The sequence below is a fragment of the Telopea speciosissima genome, chromosome 8 (assembly GCF_018873765.1).
Source record: "Telopea speciosissima isolate NSW1024214 ecotype Mountain lineage chromosome 8, Tspe_v1, whole genome shotgun sequence".
In the NCBI taxonomy this organism is placed as follows: Eukaryota; Viridiplantae; Streptophyta; class Magnoliopsida; order Proteales; family Proteaceae; genus Telopea; species Telopea speciosissima.
The window spans coordinates 57,512,610-57,537,160 of NC_057923.1; the positions used below are offsets into that span (position 1 = coordinate 57,512,610).

Consider the following 24,551-nt stretch of genomic DNA (forward strand, 5'->3'; position numbering starts at 1 on the left):
GACTTATCAACTATCAATAATTTTTGGTCTTTAGGGAATCATGCTATGAGGTATTGGTATCAGTATCGCTATCGGATAGCCTGATATGATTGATATTGCACGATTGTCAAGGTGATCAATATCGATACCTGGTTGTTATCGTATCAATGGAACGATATGGACAAGGGGTAAAATAATTAAGAAAACTCATTTTTAAGGAATCTCAGGGATAAATATGTCTGATATGGCGGATCCATGCCGATATCATATTGATATCATATCGATTTTGAAGATGATTGATACCCAATCCAATACCGTACACTAAAACCATGCTTGGGATCAAGGCTCAAAATTGAGGTATCGAACTTGGGGTTGGTCATGGTCGATATCGATTTGATATCGGCCCGAATCGCTCAAATTCGGCTTGGATTGATAAAAAATGACCAAATCCAAGCTTTAATGAATTGGGTTTGGATCGATCAAGAATATTAGTAAAATATTAAAAATTGGTACAAAGCGATTTAAAATTCAAATAAAGGCCAAAACTCCAAAATACTGGTCAAAACCCCAAAAAATGGCAAATATCGATGGGTCGATCCAACTGACTTGCCTAATCCTGTAGAACTTGGATGGATTCGTCTCGATTGATATTGATCCAATCCGACTAATATCGGTCAATCCAATCCAAGATTACGAACCATGCTCGGATTTCTTCCTACGGTCATATTTGTCGTTTCCGGTCAACTATCAGCCATGTTTACCTGTTATCGCCCGTGTGCAGCTACTCCGTGCCTAGTGCAAACAGCACCACTTATGCGGTTTGAGTTTCTGTCAGGAATTTGACGCGCGAGCCATTTACCGTAGCCCAAACGAGTGAGGAGAATCTTCACGTACGTGAAATGATTAAATCACTTCAGGTACGCTGTTTATGTGACATGTGTCATAGGATGTGGGTATTACAATTAATTTTATATTTAAAACTTTTACGCATGTCACGTGGACAGTGTAAGTATAGTGAAAAAGCTTGAAGATCCCCCCCACAGCCACAATTATTCCTTCCTTCGCTTCCAATCATTTGGTTAGGTGTAAATTGATTTCTCATAAGTGCAACTCATCTTCCCCAATCGATTTTGGGGAAGATGAGTTGCAGGTTTTTTTTTTTTTTTTTTTTTAAAGGGTAATTCTATTTAATTTACAACATATTTTTAACGTTGTTAGTTAGGAAGTGACGGAATGGATGTATTTGTTAACATTTGTAAACCTCAGGAGTACGTAGAATTATCCAAAACTAGGGGGTAAAATTATATTTTCGTTAAACCTGAGGGATGGTATGTGTAAATTACCCTTATTATAAGAAGTGGGAGTGTATCAATTCAAGACCTCTACGGCGCGCTGCCTATAACGGCTTGAGCAGCACAGACACAGGGTCACGCTCAATGTCTGCCTTACCCCTGCCCTAGCGGGGCTAAGGCAGTCATTGTGTTGTGCCGTGTGTTTGTGCCGCTCAGACCGCTATAGGCATAGTGCGGTAGAAGATCTGGATCCGGAGTGTATCGATTGGTTACACACAAAAAAAAGAAGAATGCATATATAGGTTGGTTCAGTTCAATTTTGTCAGGCTGAATCGGTTTAGATCTGTTACTAAGTCAATCCGAAATCAAATTGATAAGGAAGTTTTGATTTTGGTTCGGCTTGGTCTAATTTATAACCATGTTACCATCGAATTTGTTCGGTCCTCTTTCGATTTTACTTGTTTAAATAAGGAAATCAATGGGAAAATTTTGTTTGTTTTTTTTTTGGGTTTTCGATTTCTTATCGAATAACAATCAATCTGGGGATCTGGATCCTCTACTGCCTAGCTGCCCGGCAGGATCGTGCTGCCTAGACATAATCTTGCGTGCAAAGACCACCTTACCCCCATTCGGGCAAGGCATTTGGGCAGGGGTAAGGCGGACATTATGCGCAGCACCGTGTCTAGGCAGTACGGTCCTGCCGGGCAGTAGAGGATCCAAATCCATCAATCTGGTCTTATTTTTTATTGGGTTTGTTATGATTTTAACCGGTTGGTCCGAATTGTTTTGATTTCTACTAATTCCATGAAACTGAACTCGAAAACCAAACTAGTAAGGGTTCGGTCCGAATTGAATCAATCAATTTTGGTCAGTCCAACTAGTTAGGCTGAACTTTGACACTCTTAGTAAGAAGGTTGTGATCGACTGTCTTGAACTCTCGATACAATATTAGTCATCACTCCGTCTCAAGCCAGTTGGCTGCTGTTACGAAGGTTTTTTACATGTCTCTCCTACATGCATTCTTGTTGGTCCTTGCATTGATTCAAGTGCTACACCAACCAAACAACCATCTCTTACCCTACCCCAAAAAAAAAAAAAAAAAAAAAAAAAAAAAAAAAAAAAAAAAACCTTTATACGGAGAAAGAAATATTAGAAAATTGGCTTGAAAAAAAAACCCCTCCTCCACGTGACTAAAAAGGATGGGCCATTCAAAGAAGCTCTATGTAGTGGATCATTCATTGGAAATTTACATGGTTGTAAATATGATCTTTATTTTTTTTTTGGTGAATGGTTGAATATATGATCACTAGCCACTAGATTCATTTACTTGAGCTGATTTTCAACTAATAATGGCGAGATAATTCACTACATATGTGGTGGATTTTTTTTTTTTTTTTTTTTTTGATGAAAAACGAAAAAATATATATTAAGTCGAAGAAAGATTTACATTGAGATTATAGACAAAATGGGATTTTGGAACGTAGGCTTTATGAGCCCATAATCTAAGGATGATTGCCAAAAAAATCATCCTGAATAAGACTAAAGGCAGCTTCTTTGGATCGGTCGAAGATCTTCAAAAGATAATTTAAAATCGGCCATGGCCAAGGGGATTGAGATAGAGATGGAAGAAAACCGGGTAGCAACTTGTGAGAGCATCAAACTTCTTTCACCTTCAGACCCATCTTCTCAGCGTGATCGAGCAAAACCTGTTATAATACAAAAAAGTTCGGTTCCGAATCGTAATGAGGAAAATGCAGAAAGTCCACCCAGAAGATCTAGGTCTCTAGTGTTAGATCCTTTACTTGAATTTAAATCCTCGTAAAGACTAAAGACTACTTGTTCTATAAGTAAGTACCTCTTTGTCATTAAATATTAAACCTAATGGAGGAATAAGTACATGCATTAAAGTCAAAATAACAGAGATGAAGTTCATAAATTGACCGACAACTTTTTGTATAAGTTATAACTTTGAACCACAACTTTCTTGCATTCTACGTTAAAATGGTAATCTCTCTAATATGGAAAAACTAATAATGATTTTAAAACTTTCAATTAACTCTGGAAGTCGAATCAAAATCAATGGAGAATTATCCCATAATAACTTGTTCCAAGTATTAAAGCTTTTAATCTTTAATTATCTGTTTCTGTTGCGTGTGTTAGAAAGTTCTTAAACGCTTAAAACTCCTGCGATGCAGGATTGTAGTCTTCTTCCTATTTATTTATGAGAAAGACATCACTGTCTAGGTTTCTATAGCCTGTACGCACACATTGGGCAATGGGAACAGGTACAAGTATTGCCTTAGATGGGATTTTTGCCTTTTCATGAGATAGTGCGGTACTTTTGTGTGCTTCTATGTCTAGATGCAGGAGCCATAGAAGCCTACGTGACCAAAGAGAGGCGTGAAAATATAATGTTCTGTTGCAGAATACAGATACCGGCAGTCCTTGTTGCTTTCTCTAGATTGTTCGTTCAAATGTCATATACTCGATCATATGGTGTTAGACTTACATTTGATAAAGCTCATATGGTCTCCAAGTCAAGGATGCTATTTCTATTCATTCTATCTAAGATCTTTACCTACCCTTACCCCCCAAAAAAAAATCTAAGATTTTTACAATTTCTATTATAGGTGTCAATTGGTTTGTTTGGGCCAATTTCGGTTTGGGTTGAATCGATTGCAATGTAGTAATTAAGGGTCAATTCAAAACTAAACTAATAAGGAAAGCTTAGACTTCGGATTGGTCTCGAGTTGTTATTGGGTTGGTTTTGGATTCAGTTTGACATATATGTATGCACAATGATGAAAAAAATGAGTTTTAAATTTTTAATCAGTTTTGGGCTGGTATCAGGTTATATCGATTTAGTTTCATTGTGGTCGGTTTTTTCACCCGGTTTTAGGTGAGCAATACTGAATACCCCAATCCAAAGCCAATCCAATGAGGATCGGTTCAGTTTGGTTCATGCTATATCGGTTCGATTGTAAACGATTTCATTGGTTCCGGCTAGGTTTTGACACCCCTACTTCCTATCCTCTTAAATAATTTTAAAATTAATAAAAATGAATTAAAATCCATTTAACTTTAGGGAAAATGATCAGCAGGATATAATGGAATCTTTCATACCATTATATGAAGGAAATGAAAGGAATCCGCCCCCACCATCTTAGTTTCATTTAAGCGGTTCAAGATATTGGTATCGTATGGATTGATACAACCGATATGATACATACCGGTATCGTTAGTATCTGATGGTATCGATACATGAAGGATAAAATGGTCTAAAAAATTAAGGTATTGATATTTTGAGGGGCAAAACAGTCCGATCGAGTTTGATATAACCAATCCATATTAGTATCGGTTAAGACCGATACCGATACCTAAGACCTTGGTTCTAGTTTAAATAGTTTTGTTTGATTCATGTTGTATATTAATTAAAATTGAAACCAAATCATATTAATCAGTTTAAAGTTCCCCAAAACTAACCGGTTTCGAATCTGTTCCGATTATACGTTTTTACTATATATATGTTTGGTTTTGGTTTGTTGTTGATTTTTCTTATATAGTTTGTAATCGATCGGTTTAATTGGTTCGATTATTTGATTTAATTAATTTTATTCAGCTCGTAATTGTTTTAACAGTTTGGTTAATCGGTTCATATTCGATTTAACGGTTTTAAACAGTTCTAAATGATTTAGAACATACGATTTATAAGTTCAAAACCAAATCGACTATCTTTTTTCATTATTAAAAATACATAAAACCAAAACCAAACCAGAAAATAATTAATTTATCAGTTCCAATCTAAACGGTTCTTTTCGTGTCATCTCCTCTTTCATATATCAAAATTATATTTCAAGTTGTTTTTCAAGTTATCTTGAAACTTCTTAATTATGTGACTTAACAATTAAGTTGACAAGTCCATGCCATCTTACTGATTTGGATCTTATTGACTAAAACTTAATTTGACTCAAAATGTGATTGTTTACTTTTGTTCATGTAGGGTGGTTAACTGGTTATAGTTGGAACAGGAAATTTGTATGCTTGGAATTAGATAATAACAACAAATGGAGCTGGTTGAACAAGTCACAAAGGGAGAAGTTTCTTTATGCTAGGAAAGGAATCTTTTGGTGGCCCATCTAGTTTGGGATTATTGTAAGAGTGATATGATAATTTTGACAGAAGATTCTAGATTGGCCAAATATCAAATTTTAGATCTTTCAATCGCATATACCCTTTTTTGTATTCACAGAACCTTCGATGTATATCTTTTTTTTTTTTTTTTGCTATAATGGATATATCAAAGGTTATGTGAATACAAAGATGGGTATATGTGATATGAACCTTTGATGTATCTCCATACATTCTCTTGGTAGTTCTAATTTTTTTTAAAACTTAATTTATTTTGTCACTTGATAAATTTCATTTGCGTTTCAACAAACATTGACGTGTTAATGAGCTAATCTGATAAGCTTATCAAAGTGGCACTTATGACTGTTGGATAGATAGGTTTAGAGAATGATTAACTACGTAATTCTTCTATTTTTCAGTCAACTCTCTAGTAATTCCTAATTTTTCAAACATTTATTTTGCCACTTGACAATTCTATTTGAGCTGAAACTTAATATATAAGCTAGGAATTGAATTTTGAGGAATACCTAACCACAAAATTTGAGCCCTATCCAATTTACCATGTGACAGAATCTTGGGCCGTCCTAACAAGCCATTTGGAGGGTTCATCCTAGGGGTGTAAATGAATAGTTGAAATCCGTTTCCGTATCCGTTTAGCATTATCCGAATCTGTTCGAACACTAAACGGATGCGGATATGGATAGGCTATAGCTATCCGAAAAGTTATATTTAAATGTAAACGGATAAAATATTCGATCTGTATCCGTGTCCGAATCCGTTTAGCACTATCCAAATCCGTCTGAAAGCTAATTAGATGCGGATATAGTACTATTCGAACCGAATCCGATCCGTTTACATCCCTAGTTCATCCTGAGTAACTTAGCCATAAATTTTTTTCTCCAAACAGCTGATGCTCAAATTAAAAATATAAAAAGCCAATATATGATAGATGATTATTAAACCTAAAAAAGGGCAGTGGATACCTTTTCAATCCAGAGAATAGCTTCCCTTCTGTCACTAGGAGGTCCAATGTGAGAAAAGCAAAATACGTAGCCCTCTAATGGTTGATCCCTTTCTATCTATCCAATAGTCAAAATGATCAAATCACCATGCACTTAACAAAAGTCACCTCTATAGTGATTTAATATAATGCAACAACAATTTAGACACTACATCATGATTTGAAAATTTCTAAGCCAATGTAGTCTCCACTTTTCTCCCCACCCTTTTGGATAAATCCTACACATACGTACAAGTACTTTGAATTTTGAAGATTACATCCTAACAATATTTAATTAGTCAATAACCCTTGATGCATGTCATTGAAGTACTAGTTCGTTTCTTATTGAAGCCCAAATGCCCAATGGGAAAAAGATCACTGCCTGGGCCTCTAGAGCAGGCATGCGCTCATTGACCAATGGGAATCCACGTGCAAGCATCACCCTGAACGGAATTTCTGCCTTCCCGTGAGACAACGTGATACTTTCAGGCACTTCTATGTCTAGGCATAGGAGTCACGCAGGCCATCACGACTAGATAGCATTCTTTTCCCCCTTAATTAATAACAGAATGAATAATTATAAATTAAAACTTAGAGATGAGAGTATGTATGAGAATTTTAGCTCAAGATTATAATTGATTGCATTCAACTGGTTATAATATATGTTCCGTAAATGGATATATAATTAAGTACATTCAACTGGTTAATTTTTGGTCATAATCCTCTTAGGGTAACATTTTACCAAATCTAGTAATCTAATTTTCCAAGGAAACAGACGGTCCATGTGACGGTTCAAGTTCGACAAGATGGTCCAATTTGGTCCGGTTTGTCTGGCTTGAAAACTCCGAGTGCATATCATTGTTGATGCATACGATCCTCCCAGACCCTTAACCATCTACTTAGTAGAATATGGATATTTAGAGCCATGACAACAAGTATAATGGTTGGGTTAACCCTTTTATTCGTGGATTCCATTCATTACTTCGTGTTTAGTTAAAGCAAATCCTTCTTTATTTTGTTATACCTTAACTTACATATATAATTTTAAAGGGACTGCCTAAGTGATAGCTTTATACGTGTATTTAGAACTTGTGACCTTCTTTATTCGATTATCTCTTGTCTTATTTTCAAAACTTCTTTATTTTAAGGGTATAAAAGAATTTAAAAAAATAATTTGAAAGCGATTTATCATTATGTCAGTTTCAAAAGTTGCCAATGTTTTGCATATTTTTATAAATACACATGTGAAATGATAGTATTTATCCTCTTTAAGGAATAAAATATATTTTTTATATTAAGTATAAGATATATATAAAAGTATAGAGCTAGAAAAAGAATGTTGCTTGGTCAGGTGGCTCTTGTGTCTAGACACAAGAACATGCACAATTACCACCTAACCTCTCCTGAAATAAAAAAATTCCATCAATGTTGTAAATGCCCTTTCGTGCATTCGCATTGACCCCTGCATAACATCCAAGCAGCAATCTCTTGCCTAAATTAAAACTATAAATTATTTGACACCTTCAAGGGAATTAATAATAAAAAAATCCTAATTTTAAAATAAGAATAAATGAATAGATGATAGACACCACTTACCTAGTATCCTACGAAACTCTCTACTTGGCCCTGGCATTGTCTAGTGCAGGTGATATATATGAATGCAACTATGAACTCTACGAGGAAGGAGTGGTGCCCCCACTGAATGATTGCTCTCTCTCTCTAGGCAGATGATGCTGCAAGCAATAAGGGACCATTAGTATTGAAGTGACTGCTTTTAGACCTATAATTAGTAAAGCTTTAACATACAATTTTTTTTTTATATTTATTTTTGATAAAAGTTTTCATACACGATCGTGCATGTGTATCATCTGCTATAAAAGTCAATCTAAATGACATAAAAGCCCTTACACTTCTCATTTGATGGAGTTGATGAGAAAATCTCCCATTACGAATACTTTCCCCTTTATTTATTTTGGGGAGGAGGGGTTGGTAGGATTCATGAATAGAAACTATACACCTAAAACAGTTCCAAGTTTTTCAGTTAGATTTCTCATAAAAAAAAAAAAATTTCAGTTAGATTTTCATATGGGTAGCGAAGACAGATCCAAATTTTATATTTTTGAAAAAATTATAAAGTGTAATACCATATATGATCAAATGGGACCTACTCTCTCTGTGTATGGCTTATTAGAGTCGTGAATCTGATCATACCTTGAATGTGTGATCACTATTATTGTGTGGCCGATGAGATGATATTTTCAGATTTGAAGAGGGCTCTCAGCTTTGTGGTTCACTATTCAAGCCCTGCAATATCATAGATAAGGTGGGCCACATTACATCTCCATTATTGTGTAGCTGATGAGATGATTCCCTGTGTCCCCCAATAATGGCTACCTCTCTCTCTCTCTCTCTCTCTCTCTTGTGTTACATACAATGCATGTGGGTTATTGAATAAATCTGTGCATAGATAAAGATGGTATTTAGGATACTATTTTTGGCTTATTAATAAGTGGTGTGGATTATTATGATGGACATCTTCGACTTTCCGACTAATTATGGGAAGAAAGATTCACAGCCTACACGTCTCTTTTCTAGATATTATTTGGAGGAGGGAATGGTGCAGCAGCTATTTAGAACCAGTGTAGGTAGAGCTAGTAAAGAATTAGGTGATTTTGTAGGAGCTTGGGCAGGTGCTATCTAGCCTTCTATCTATAAGGTTAGATTTGGACAAACAGAACATCTACATCAAATAAATGAGTGTTGGGAATTTGGAATTGAATGGGGAAGGGTTGATGGGCATTGTGTCAAAACCGGTAGTTTCCCACGTTTTTCTTTAGGGCTGTTGTTCTCTATGCCATGGTGCAAGCTGTGTCTAGGTACATGGGGGTGGGTGCAATGACCACCCTATTCCCTGCACAGGCTGCCCATGTACCTGGACGCAGCTTGCGTTGCGGCAAAGAGAGCATTCTCCCTTTTCTTTATTATCATTTTCTTTTGAAGAATCACAAGTAGTTTTTGATAGGGATTTGTATTGGTATGCCTCATGATTGGTCTATTTTTAGGAACAATAATGGAGGGAAAGAAATTAATCAAACCCAACCTTCATCTCTTGACTATTTGGGAGGTGAGAAATCATTTTCTTTTTGGAGAATTAATCCAATCCTAAGTTCATTTTGAAGAGAACTTGCACTATGATCCCACTCATAATTATACCAATGGATTTATGGATAGGAATAAGTATGTCTTCTCCACATCGTTGTTCTAATGTTAAGTGTCTATTGAGATGTTGGGAGTTGTAGAGTTATAGTCTTACATTGATTTGTTCAAGTACTTGGTTGTTTCATGTATTTGAGGAGTTATCTTTACCTAACGCTTTAAGGTTTTAGGTTGGATGATCCTCCTAGTTCCAACCTGGCATTAGAGCCTAAGCTCTTTTTTTTAATCCTCCCTAAGTTGTCTGCATGGTTCAAAATCTTGCCGAAATTTTGGATATTTCGGCTAAGTCGAGCCAAAATGCTATATCAAAATAATAAAAAAATGCAATATTTCAGAAATTTCAATCTAAAAAATGCACCGTTTCGTAGAAATTTTAGTTATTTCAGCATTTTACACCCAGAAATGTTTAGGCAAAACTCATAGAAAAACTATCATAATTCGGCAAAATTTAGATGAAATTTTGATTTGATCGAAATGACCTTCCAAAACGAGATTTAGTACTATGATTTTTTATCTACATGTAGAACCATGTATGCCAAAATTACACGTGAAGAAGAGTGTTAAGATGTTGAGAATTATGACGTTATAATATCACATCAGATTTTTTAAGTCTTTGGTACCTTCATATATTTGAAGACTTATCTTCACTTAATGTCTTTTGGTTTTAGATTGGATCCAAATAATATTTTCATTGGCTATTCAACTTTATTTATCGATATTGAATTGAATGTCAATTTTGTCGGCATTGTTTATTGATGAGCAGTTGTTTACCGAAAAAAAAGTTACAGATGAGAAGTTTTACTGTTGTGAAAGGTAGTGCTTGTGCTTATATAAATTAAAAAAGCGAAAAGCGAAAAGCGAAAGCAAATGGAAACTTTAAAAAAGGTAAAAGAGAATGAAACATGCGTCAACTTGATGGGGCTATATATTAAAACCATTTGTCTTGGTACAAAGATTTCTACCGAAGTTTTAATGTTTTTCTTTTTCTAGGTTTTCTTATCCTTAGTATGTGCAGTTTTCTCACGGCTTATATTTTGCAACTTATGGTCAAACTGATTGAATATGAGTTTGAATGTTTCTCGCACTCTGTTGATGTAGGTTTTGTATTATATTTATGGGAGAGAGAATGCTACTTGATCGCGTGGGTCCTGTGTCAATACGGGGACTAATGGAAATACATGCCCAAGCATCCAATACAAGTGGGCGGACAGCAATAGGGTACCATCCTCGTACAAGGATGTGAGCCACACTCCTTGGGGGGCGGGGGGGAGAGGATGAATCAGTGGTGTTCAAAAACTTGGCCCAACTCGCTTGTTCCCTTAACTCACTCGTGAGCGTACACACTTATGCACACATGTAGAAACTAGAAACTAGAAACAAGAAAACTATAATTTTAAAGAAACCTTTTCCTCAATATTTTTTTTCAAGAAATCAAAATGTTAAACCCTTATTTTTATTCTTGCAAAATCTTATTAATAAGTGTATAACATGCCCATAAAGTTTTGATACTACCTACTACAATGTGGATATAGCTTCATGGGGAGTAATTAATGTAGGTGCATAGTTAGTTAACATGGGTAAAAAAGATAATGGTATTTGGTATGTACCGGGTTTAAAGAGAAATTGAGTTAAAAAAAATGTGAAAAGGGGAGCAAGATTTGAAAATTCTTCAACTTTGATTACTTTCTCCTCTTCTGGTCTTCTTGATATTCAGGTGGATGCGCAAGGCATATCGCGATTTTTGTGAGTGTTGATATTTTGCATTTGTTTGCAAGTTAGCATCTCATGTTGATGGCAATGCCAAAGGTGGGAGGGGCTGACCTTGCTTGGTGTGTTTTGAGTTTCTAGCTTCTGGCTAGTGTTTTCTTGTAAATTTTTTTAATTCTTTTAATACAAATGATTTTCTGGCGAAAAAAAGTGAAGGGGGAGTATAATAGTATCTCATTGCTCCATTGTATGAATTTATAATTATATAAGGGGTCCTTCTAGGCATCACTATACCTAGTGAAGTATAGCACTTCACTATTTGTCACTTGGGAGTATATTTGTTAGTCCATGTGATAAAAGACTAGTGAAGCATCTCATTGGTACAATTTCAACTTAAAATGAGTAGATGAAGTAACTTTAATTACAAAAGATGCCATTTTGTATTTTATATTCATCTATATTTGATGGCATTTTGATAATTTTAAAACTTTGAATTGGGGTTTAACCAACTTTCTTTGCCTACTTCGAACTAAAATTTTACCATTGAGATGTATGTGTGGTCCTCTATCACAGGACTAACTCATATACTGCCATGTGTCAAATGTAACGCGTTATGCATCAGTAGCCATAGTGATGGGAAATAAAACCTTTTACAAGCTTTATTATCTAACTATGTGTTGATTTTCTATCAATTTCAAAATAATCGTATATCAAGTAAGACAAAAAAAATTAAGAAACTATTTGAAAATTTAACCACCTCGGACATAGGTTAAGGCCTTTCCATCTAACTTTATTTTAAGTCAACCAAATAAATAAAAACAAATTGACATTTCTGAATTATGACACGCACCAATTATTTGATGAAATCCATAAGAATTAAATTCCATTCCAAACAAAAGAAAAACGTTAATAAGCTCGTGAAGTCAAGAAATGAAAAGTGGTCAAAATGTCTTACATGACATTGACAAGACCTTCCTAACAAGGGAGCCAACGATATTATTTATCACAGCCGATAATATCTTAGGAATAACCTCATATAAGAACAGATAAGCACGACTCCTATATATGTATTTTTGGTCCATAACGCTAACACTTATTACTGGTCTTCTTTTTCTTCCTGAAACCCTTTGTTCTTTCTTGCACTTAAATGTCTGAATCAGATAGAGAAGTTTTGTGGAGACAAAGACTGGGAAGAAAAAGAAAGAAAGAAAGAAAGATAATTGTTAAATATGCTCTCAATATGACAAGCTAGCTAGCTTGGTGGAGAGAAATGGATTTGGATCTTCTAGGTTTGCGGTTGAGCGGCCATCGTGTTGTGTTCCACTCACAGGCCATCACATGAATTTGTTGTAAATTCAATTATTGGTAGGTGGATTCAAATCAAAATTCAAAGTTATCATTCAAAGAAAAAAAAAAAAAAATACTAAACCGTCGTCTATCAACCATTAGATTTGTATCAAATCCACATGATGACTTGTGAATGGAACGCATCATAATGACCGTTCAACCCCAGACCGTAGAAGATCCAAATTCAGAAGAAATATATAGACATTAAAGAGAAACTGGAGGAGAAGGCAACCCACTACCCTAACCCTAACACGAAAGGTAACTGTAGGGGTAGAATAGGTAACCCGGCCCTGTGGTCCATGCATTCCACCCAAAAGGTTTTGTTTCCTAATCCTTGACACACTAAATTGATCTCCACCCAATCCACCACTCCACATAAATTGAGAGAGAGAGAGAGAGAGAGAGAGAGAGAGAGATATGATGTTTCTTTTCTCTTCTGTTCTATAATTGATGGCGTTTTGACTTAAGTCCATAATAGCTTCGCTAGATATTCAACCTTTGTCTCTCTATCTTACGTTGTAAGCAGTTATAAATTTGGCACTAATAAAAAAGGGGTAGATGTAATTGTCAAATGTTGTAACCAAGGGGCTTATCCAATTTTTTCCTCAGATTCATTGTTACCCTACTCACTGTGCAGTAAATATTGGGCAACTTAGTGCATAGTAACAAACAAAAAAATGGTACAGAGGTTTTAAAGTCTCTAGATTCTCTTATGGGGGAGGAATTCACGATCCGACTCTTCTACTTTCACCTGTTCGGTACTGTCGTGCACCCAACACACAAGTAAGACGGAAAATACCACCTTACCCCCATTCAGACAAGACACTCAGGCAGGGGTAAGGCGGTACATTCCGTCTTGCTTGTGTGTGAGGCACACACAACTGTAGGGGCAGGCGAAAATAGAGGAGTCGGACACAAGAATTCATGTCCTTAAGCATCCTAGTCAAAAGAAACAAAAAATCTTAAAAGGAGGAGTGAAAGTATCTTAAGGTTTACCCCAAAAGCATTACACCTTAGGATGTACACAACAAATTAATTTTAGTCAATATTTGATAATAAGAGAAGAGTAGTACAACTTATTGCCACCAAAGTGGTGTTCTAAGAATTTGTATATTTCTTCCCATCCAAAAAAAAAATTTGTATATTATTTTTAATTATCCCTTGTCTAATTATTTAATGCAGAAGTAAAAAGGGTTTCAAAAATAGAAAGTTGACTGATACAATTTTTATGTGAAATGACATGATTTACCTTCATTGAAAAAAAAAGTTGTGTGATACTTAAAGGGTAAAAAAAAATAATATTACAATCTTATTGTAACCAACCTTGATTCAATCTATTTAATTTCGATTTTTTTGGTCTAGTTTCGATTTGTTTTTATTCAGTTCTTTATTTGGTTTTTGTATTTGGTTTGGGCCCTATTTTAAGTGTTTGGGAAAATTGTTTACATCTTTATAACAAAAGAACCCCTTGTTTGTTATGGTCATAATCTACAAAAAAAATTTCTAATATTAAAATGGAATGAAATTTATCATCCACATTAATTAAAATATTAAAAAAAAAAAAAGTTTATTCAATTTGTAATGGATAATTCGGTTCATTTTGATGGTTTCATTAATGAAACCGAAACTGAATCTAAACCAAATCGATGAAAAATTCCAGATATTGATATCAAATTGAACCAATTTTCAATGGTTGGTTTCGATTCTAAATTGACACCCTTAACCTTAGTTACAACAAGATGACTAATTCATGTGATTCCCTATTTAGCCAATGGCAAAAATGGTGCATCAACCTTCTACTAGAAGGTTGGAAGGACTATTAGATGGTTGACTAGACAATTGACATAGGTCACAAAATTTGATAAGTAGAGGATCCAGGTGATGTTCTATCTATTTAATGGTTAGATTGTCCATATAATCCTTTTACATGGTACAAACATGTTGCTCATATAGAGATTCCTTGGTGTGCTCTATCTGTTGAAGGGGTGCCCCTATATATTGTGGGAGTGTGCTCACCCAGAGTAGTTGTTGGAATTTTTCAAAATATTGATGTGGACTTTTAGTCCCACATCGGCTATGAAAGGAAAGCTCATTGGGTTTGTTTGTGTTAGTAGTTATTATTATCACATGTAATGCTAGAAGAGATTGTACGGTGCACTTGCGAGCGAGGACGGTAATCGTCCGAGCGCGTGCGCTTGCGTGCGCACAATATGGCGCTTTGATGGCGCACTTTGCACTTCGCACGTGCGCATCGACGGTGTCTGATCAAAGGGTGCCTAGGATCGATCTGACCGTTGGATCGGTGGCTGATCAAAGAGGGAGTGCAACCCTTGGTTTAACAGTGACCCCAAGAGTTGCAGCCCACACGAATAGCCAAGGGAGCCCAGCCCAATAGTCATGACCTGTCAAGTCAAGCCATATGAGCCAATGGGTGTGACCCATCCGAACAGGCCTTGTGGGCCTATAAATGGGCCACGAATTCTCTCAGTCCAGAATATCAAAAAATCTCTGATAGCTTCACAATGTTTCTCTAGGATGCAAGTCAACATTGTTGTGAAATTTGACGTGGAAGGTGTCATCTCCTTTATCTTGCACCGCTCTCGCTCTCCTCCTCTGGCTATAGAGCCCATTATTAGGGATATTATCCAGTTGGCAACATATTTTAGATCTTGTTCTTTCTATCATGTTTCTAGGAGTGCAAATGTTCAGTAGATCGCCTAGCTAGGAAGGCCCTGTTAATCTCGAGTTCGACAGTTTGGCCATCTTCCACTCCTTGGGTTGTGGAGTCTTGTACATCCCCTCCCTGGTGTTCTTCTCGAGTTTTTCAATAGAAGTTTGATTACCAAAAAAATTCCCCTCAGGTTTCAATATGTTCCAAAATACCCTCCCAATACTCTTTCCCACCCTCTCCTGCCCTGCGGTGAATGGGATCCCATTCACCATGGGTAGAGGGAAACTCAATCCTTTCTTCTTTGTCAAATTCCTTTCAATTATTTTGTTAAAGGGGGAAGTTTCTGATGACTCTTACATGGGGGCAATCTTCCATACCACAACAATCGAGATGTTAGAAATGTTTTCATCAATAAGGAGAGCCCATAGAGCCAGACAGAAGAGAGAATGTCAGGGGGTAAGGAGGATAGAGGGCATGGGAAAGCATCCCCACCCTAATGGGGATTCGGCTCCTCTCCAGGGGGCCCAACACGCCCAGGGAGCATCCAGCCGTTGGGCTGTGCCGCACACATCCCTAGGCATACGCCGAGATGTGTGCGGTACAACCCAACCCTTGGATGCCCCCTAGGTACTCCCTGGATGCTGAGCTCCCTGGAGAGGAGCCAGATCCCCCTAATGGGGGTAAGGAATTTTTTTTTAATTTTTTTTTATAAAAAAGCCATTTTTATTATTGAAGTTTCACCGCGTGATGGAGGATTTTTCTCCCTTTTTTTGTAACTAACATTAATGTAAAGGAAAAAAAAAAACAGGACCAAGTTTTTCTTAAGTCATAGTGAATTAGAATCCCATTCACAGTGTTGGCTTTAAATATGCGATGAGAGGGTCTTTTGGGGAAAATACTAAAACCCTATAAGGTTTGTGAACCCTAGGATAGTGTGGTAAATTTTTATCTCGTGGTACAGAAAAACTTTCTCCAAAAAATAAGTACACTTTGGTGGGTGTGCTCAACTGACCATGCTCATAACAACCCGATATGGTCCTAAATTAGAGTGAGCCCCGAAAAGTATCTTCTTCCCTAGGAGTGAAGCCCATCTTATCCTTTTCTCTGGTTAACAGGTATTCAGGTTAGCAAATCCAAATCCAAACCCACCCAAGGGCTTTTCTATCCAACCCTATTAGTAGAAGAAGGATGATCAGCAAACAGTTGATGCATATCATAAATTTGGAACTAGACTTTACTTCAAGTTTGTAGATGTAGAATCAAAGTTTAGAATAGGACTCTTGGAATTGAACTCTTTGGTCCCACACCGGGTGGATGGGGTGTGTGTTTGTGTTTATTTGTACTCCACAGTTTGATTTACCATTTTAAGCTCTTGTTTGCGCTTGATCAAAAAAAAAAAAAAAAACACTCTTTAGCTAGATATTTATTGTATTCCAGCTGCCTCGCCATTTTGTACCTCGTAGGTTAATATCGATACTGATATTGATACCGATATGATACATTGCTGTATTGAGCGTGTAAATTAAAAAACACATCACTTTTTTTTGCCAATGCTCCTAATTTAGATCATTATCTATCAGGTATTAGCGATATCGATACGAATCGACCGATACGATACCAATACCTTGATTTTTGAAATGATTAGATCAATAGATTATATGTCAAATTTAATAATCTATCTCAATTGCATCATTCATTATTCAGATTACTATGCTTTGAGCTTTTTAAACTTGTGCTCATGAAGTTTCAATATTCAGTTTGATTATCCCCAGCCGTCATAGATGGTGAATATTCAGTTTGATCAATTTTGTGTACGACTCACTGGCTCAACTCCCTTGTCTAGACACAAGGCACACCTGTGACCTGAGGTAGGTATTAATCTGGACAAGGGATGTAGTTTGGCCCTGTCGGCTCGAGCCGGCCCTGAGCTGGATTTTTTAACTCTTCAAGCGGGTTAAGGTTGAAATTTTTAGGCCCGGGGTCATGGTTGGACCAGGCTAGGGTTGAGGCCTCGTTTTGAGGCCGGGTTCGGCCCAGCCCGGCCTTGTGTTAGATTATGCTTCACAGTTTAGTGTTTACATTTTATAATTTTTGTTTAATATCTAATTATCTATTGGTCTATAGAAAAAAAATCCAACCATCTATTGAGCGAAAATTTATTTAAAATTTAATTTTTTTAACCCAAAGAAAGTATAATAGTCAATTGAATAAGAAACAAACTAATACCCAATCATATGTATCTCGGTTTTTTTTTTTTTTGGTTGCATAAAAGGATGCATATGGTAAAAATAGCTGGACTATTCAGAGTCAATCAAGACAATGGAAAAAATTCGGGTCAATCAGGGCCAACCCAGCCCTTGGAAAAAATCAAGGTCAACCCGGCTCAACCCAGCAGAATTGGGTCTGGGCTGAGATATCTCAGCCCAACCTCATGACTGGGTTGTGCTTGGGCAGAGCTAAGAGGACTCAGGGTTGGGCTGGGGTTTTAAAGAACCCGGCCCTATTTCGCCCTTAATGCTAAGTATTAAACACACTAACCCTATATAAAAAAACATTTAGAAGTGTCAAAAACACTACATGTATTAACAAATATATAAATAGTTAAAATAAAGGGAAAATTATAAAAAAAAAATAAAAGATAATGGAACATAATGCAAAATATCTGGACACAATAAGAAAATATCAAAACACACTCAAAGCAAACCAAAAACTTATGAAAATTTGTCATCACAGAATTAGGACAAATTTGATCGTTTGATGTTCATTTGACAATTACTCCTCCGGTACTAAACCAAATCAAATAAAAAAAAAATGAAAAATAGAGTAGACTCACCTGGATCTAAAATCCCTCAAAAATATATCAAGAAGATGTTCTTGAGCTTAGGATGTGTGGCTTCCAAGTTGCAGAGATTCCTCAGTGCAAAATCCAAAGTTCTTACACTATTTGGGTAGTCCAAGCATTTTTTTTTTTTAGGGGTTTCTGGACTTTCAAAGGGTTTTTTATATTTTTCCCCTGATTTTTTATTGGGTTTTATTTATTTTGGAATTTTTCAGGGTTTTAGGAGCATTTTGATAATTTTATACTCAATCTGAAGTGTTCCACAGAGAAGAGGTTCAGTTCATCTGGAATGTGGGGTCACTTATTCATAGGAAAATTTTCTTGTAACTTTTAAGATTTTTACGTTTTTTTGTTTAATTTAATTTTCATGTTTTCAATAAAAATCGACGGCAACATGCTTACATGCCCTAGTGCACACGTGGGTCAGTGTGTCTATCATCCGACCGACCATCCAATTTTTTGGGTCAACCCGCGAGCTGATCCGTGACTAAACTTGGTGATGATATCATACCAATGTCAGCATCCTTTTTTTAAAAACATTTTCATTTATTATCTTCAATTTTGAAAATTCGTGTCTTTCAATCCAGTCCGATTTTCATGAACCAAGTGTCGTTGCAAAGCTTAAGTGTGGGACTCAGTGACTCACCGTCAAAATACACCTAAAATAACGAGCAAATCAAATCGTTTTTGCATCATTTTCTAATAATGAATATTTATGATTTCATGAATTTCCTACCTTTCTCAAGACAAATTTACTAATTTTGTCCAATTAACCCTTCTCGGAGCATTTTGGTAATTTTAAAATTGGGAGAATGTTCTCTGTGCCGCAGCGTCCAGGCACATGGGTCTGCCACTCAAGGGGGCTGGATGGTCAGTGTGCCCACCCCCATGTGCCTAGACTTAGCCTGCGCTGCAGCACAGAGAACAGCGCCCCTTTAAAATTATAGAAGGTGAGTTTCTTCCCCTTGTCTTAGAATATCCAATTCATCATTTCTGTGAACATCCTCAAAGTGACAAATTGGGATGTTTTATCAATAAAAATAATTCACAATGGTATTGTAATAATTATGAACTTAATATCAGTATCAAATTATTTTCAGACCAGCTTTTCATGGCATCTGAAAGACTTGAATCACCCTAATAAGACAGTTGGAACACTCTGCTAAGAACCATTTTAGGTTGACTTGGGATCTAGCTGATAACTTTGTGGTCCTATTGCAATAACCATGGCCAAGAGGCCCAAGACAATCTCACTGTCCTCTGGCCATTCATGGTACTTCATACTTTTCAAGCTGTTTGGGGGGGGGGGGGGGGGGGCCCCCCCGCGAGGCCCCCCCCCCCCCCCCCCCCCCCCCCCCCCCCCCCCCCCCCCCCCCCCCCCCCCCCCCCCCCCCCCCCCCCCCCCCCCCCCCCCCCCCCCCCCCCCCCCCCCCCCCCCCCCCCCCCCCCCCCCCCCCCCCCCCCCCCCCCCCCCCCCCCCCCCCCCCCCCCCCCCCCCCCCCCCCCCCCCCCCATCCCCCCCCCCCCCCCCCCCCCCCCCCCCCCCCCCCCCCCCCCCCCCCCCCCCCCCCCCCCCCCCCCCCCCCCCCCCCCCCCCCCCCCCCCCCCCCCCCCCCCCCCCCCCCCCCCCCCCCCCTTGGCTATAAACCAACCTGCCTTCATTGACTTAATGAAGGCTTTATCCATCATTTGTCACCTTCATGAAAAGTATGCCTAATGGATGCTTAAAAGCCCCACCCAATTAAGCTGACTATTTGACCTACACAACCAATCACACTGGAACCAGATCTAGAGCAGATGCAAAACTACAAAATGTTCAGTAGGAGCAATAGTAACTGGATTTTCAAGTCCAAGACACAATAAAAATACCTCTAGATTGATGTACAAGTTTTAATACATATTTAACTTTTCAACTAGAGTTATCATAAAAGAGGAAGTATCAGTTTCAATATTGTAGCTTGTGGAGGGAAGAAAAGAATCAGGAGAATCTCCTCATATGCCATATGAGATGCAAGATAATGTTTAGTAATGCTGGACCAATTAGGAATAATCCGAAAAGCTAAAAGCACCATTAAAGAGCTATAAAGCATCTCCAGGTCACTTTCCACTAACTAGGCCAGGATCAAGTGGAACTTTCCATGCATTGGATGGTTAAAAAAGGTTCTCTGCAGCACAAAAGAAAGGGCTTTCCTTCCTACATCCCGTTGAGACTAATAACTACTTGCTAGCAAGAATAATCAAGAGCAGAATTGAGAAACTTCGAACAAGTTTCAAGCAAACATGAATCATGAGGAAAAGATAAAATAAAAGAAGGGAGAGAAACATATATTCTATACTTTTTTCATTACAAAACCAATAAAACCCAGAGAAGGATGGATTGTTTTTTGAAGGAATTTTTGGGCCTATTAAAAGTGGAATTTGTGCTTGTGGAAATTATCGAGTAATCGGAGATGAAAACAAAGACCAGACATTTTGTACACAATGTGGAATCGAGTTTAACAATTCCCTTCACCCAAGCTTTTTGTTTGAACCCAACATCCTGCTTCTAGACAACTAGGGTTTGCATTTGACATATAGAAGAATACACTTTGTTGATGAATGATCAAAATGTTAAGGTGGTCACTGTCTGAAATCTTTCACAACCTGTTTTAAGACTTCAATCTACAACTCAGTGATGGATGGCTTTGCTAAGGTAGAGATTAATAGCTGCCTTGTCACTTGCCTCACTTAGTCATCCAACATTGCCTTTCCTCTTCTTAGTTTTGTTGTGATCCTTTTCCTTTCAGTTTCTCTCCCCTTTTCCTCATCAAATAAATTTATAAGGGGAGGGTTTCCTACACAGCCAGTATGCAGTTTCATGCCTTGGAGGAAGTGTATTATGGGAAAACACTAAAAACAGGAGGGATATATGAGACATTTTACAGGGTTGGAGCCACAGTAATCTGAGTCTAATGAGGGGTGCCAACATGCAGTTTTGAAATTAAGCTGGCGTTGCACAAATCTTTTTTTACCCAATTTATAATTAATCATCTCACAAAAATATCATTAAGGCACCAAACTGTAGTGAGGAATTGAATTGCATTCTAGAATAATATATGATTCAAGAGTTCCATCCAACCATGCTCCATTAAAATTTATAGAACACATTAAATTTTAATAAAAATTCAGCATACATACCTCTTCATCAGAAAGGGAATTGGCCACTTTTTATTTTCCTCTTCAAAGTTCAACTCTATCTATCAAGTCCCAGCTCTAAAACTCGCATTTGCAAAACACTGATCCTGATCCGCATCAAGCACCAGCCCAAGCGAAGGAAAAGAGAATCCCATGGAAGGGTCACAGACCTTACCTCTCCAACAAGTTCCAAAACAAATGTGAATTTGCAAAGAACATTTTTCTTGGTATTGAATTGATCATCAATTAATCATACTCCATTACCAAAAGAAGAACCATCCATCATTCTCAAAAAATTGGTAAAATTCCTATTGTATTGATTGAATTTGACAGAGTAAAGTGGAAACCCAATGTTAATCATAAGTCAGTATAGCAAATTGAGTATATTCAAAATTATTAATTGGCCGAATTAAACCTTTCATCAATCAAAATCATTATGCTAATACTGAGTTATCTTATCTAACAAAACCTTCTTTACTTCCCATAACCAGCCTCTACATTTCCAAAACATCATAATGACCATAGCCATGAAACAACACCTTCACTGGGCTCTGTTTATCCTTCCCATACTCCAGACCATAGCTGGCAATGTTTATCAAGCGATCTGAGCTCTTCTCCTTCATAAAGACAGATATCGGAATCCTGCATCAATAGAGTGAGGTAAGTTTTACAAAAGAAAATGATTTAGAAAACATAAGCTAATTGTATAATAGAAGTAGCAAATAGGTAGGAGGATAGAGTCATTAGTATGTTCATATTGCAATTAAATCATGGTGTGGGGAACCCTCTCCTTTGGAATTATAACAGAGAGCTAACTAGATCAAAGGAAAATGTTTTTAGAATTTTTTTCTCATTTAGAACTCACCTAAGTACATGTGAAGCCATCAACAACTCAGGTTCACCTCCCCATTCACTAGGCTGCTGGATAGTTTTTACATACATATCAAAATCTCCTTCAATGAACCTGAACAGAGTAAAGGGAGGGTAAATCACATATGTTTGCTTACCAATTGGAAAGACTCAGCAATCCAGAAAAACCAAAAGCTCACCATTCAGTTTCTTCTCTCCTCTTTAACAGCTCATCTGCAACCTACAATACAAATATTGTTGAATCATATAAAATATACTTCTTGGCTCTGCAGGAGTATTCAAATCTAGAAAGTGAAAGAAAACATCAGAGGTTAAGACTAGAACTCACTTGAGTTCTTAATTCATCAGCAAGTTCTCTCTCATGGGTTTCATCAGGAGCTTCTTCCCCACTTCTCAAGCAAGCTCCATGAGCTATTGCTCTAAACAGGCATCGACCATCAGCAAGCACCCCTGAAATGTCCCAAATATTATTTCTTCTTGTTCTTCACTATTGTTTCATGTAAAGACTATTCAGCAAACCTCTTTGAATCATATATTACAGAAAATTACTATCAAACACATACATGAGAAGGAAAAGCAAAATTACCAAAATGAAAAACTCGTATTTTTCTACTTTAGACATCAAAATACAGAAGGTTAGTTGTTCTCGAGATTCTATGACCAAGATCAAAAGAGATCATATCTCCAATATGTTCAATAAAAGTACAAACTGGGTCACTCTGATTGTTAAATTATCATAGAAGATGATCGGATACAGGGCCTCGCTATATCTAAAACAATGGTATAAGCTTCCAGAAATTTTTCATCAATTAGCAACATATGAAGAAACTGCAAACAAGCAAGCAACAATTAAGAAGAGCAATAAATTCACCTATCACTTTGTAATCAGTAGAATCAACAGAGCATTTATCATTCCTGTCCGACCTTATTTCATCCCCATCGCCAATACAAGCAGTCTCCTCTACAACCGCCTCTGGATTCCCACCGCAACAATCCAATGAAGGCGAAAGACAAGAACAAACACCGAAAAGAAACCAAGCTGAATCAGAGCGATGCAACCATCTGGCAGGGCGTACATCCAAGGCCACATTCCAAGACCCTTCCCCTTTCTGCTCATGATGAATTGCCGGTTTAAGATTGTTGATGCTCAGACGATCCCCACCAGAGGGAAGAATTGCATGCCATATTGATGCCGCACCAGTTCCACCACCATTACTCCTGAGGCGGCACTCGGTGGAGTGGTGGTAGCGCCGACTGAGATCTCCACCGCTGACAAATGAAATTGGGCTACCGACAATTCGAGGATGAACAATCGGATGTACAAGAGAGAGTGCCCCGAGGATCCAAGGCTTGGGGCGTGCGCACATTACCCCAAGCATCGAGACACTATTAGAGGTATCTCTGCGTCTGCTCAAGCGCCGCCATTAGAGGATCAGAGAGAGAGAGAGGGGAAGACGACGAATAGTTGAAGAAGAACTTCGCCGGCTGAGCGGTGCACATTGGTGGTAAAATGGTATCTCTTATTCTTAAGAAAACCGAAACTAATTTTTTTTTTTTTTCTTGTTTTTCAAATGTCCAGAATTGTTAGACTTGAGAGGGTATGGGACCCACTACAGGTGTATTTGTTACTTCCACGATCGTATTTACGGATAATGGAGGGTATTTTTGTCCGAGAAAAAATGTATTGAAGATATGGAGCAGGTGAAGCATTCACGGGTTTAGTTAGTTTAGTTACGTAGTTTGTTTTCAGGGAAGGGAAGATTAGCCGAGTTTGGTGAGTGTGTTGAGGCACATAAAAAGGGTTACCTGAGATTTTTAAGGAAAGAAAAGGTTAAGGGAAATTACCAATTCAACGGTGCTTAAACTCCATGGATTTGTTCCCTTGTTGATCCAAACAAGGCCTAGGCTGAGATATCATGCTTGGGAATTTCTATCCTTTAAGTCAGGATTGGCTCGGACTGAGTCCGGCCCAGGCCAATCCGATCCTATCCTCTTCTTCTTCTCTCCAGCCCGGCCAGCCCAGCCCAGCCCAGCATCTCCCTTCCCCTCCCCATGGTCAAGGCTAATCAGGGTTAAATCGGCCCAGCCTTGAGGGTGGGCGGGTCAGGGTTGGATTTTTTAAGCCTTGAGTGAGATCTGGACTTGGGCCTAGCTAAGGGGACTCAGGATTGGATTGGGGTTTCAAAAAGCCGAGCCCAACCTGACCTTGTTATAGCCCTAGTCAATACGATTCTAATACCTAAATCCATATTCATGTGATTAATTTTCATATTTTTATCCAATACCATCATGTCACCTTGCATAATCCACAAGTTAATTTTTTTTTTT

At 37.6% G+C, this 24,551-nt stretch overlaps 1 protein-coding gene across 1 annotated transcript; it reads right to left on the reverse strand.

The window, feature by feature from the left end:
* Positions 1-21,713: 21,713 nt before the first annotated feature.
* On the reverse strand, positions 21,714-23,650 carry LOC122670386. Its single transcript, XM_043867234.1, has 5 exons — positions 23,095-23,650; positions 22,552-22,673; positions 22,403-22,443; positions 22,219-22,317; positions 21,714-21,995 (listed from the first exon to the last, which is right to left on the reverse strand). Exons 1-5 carry the CDS (start codon positions 23,600-23,602, stop codon positions 21,848-21,850), a joined length of 918 nt encoding a protein of 305 aa, XP_043723169.1. The 5' UTR covers positions 23,603-23,650; the 3' UTR covers positions 21,714-21,847.
* Positions 23,651-24,551: the final 901 nt, after the last annotated feature.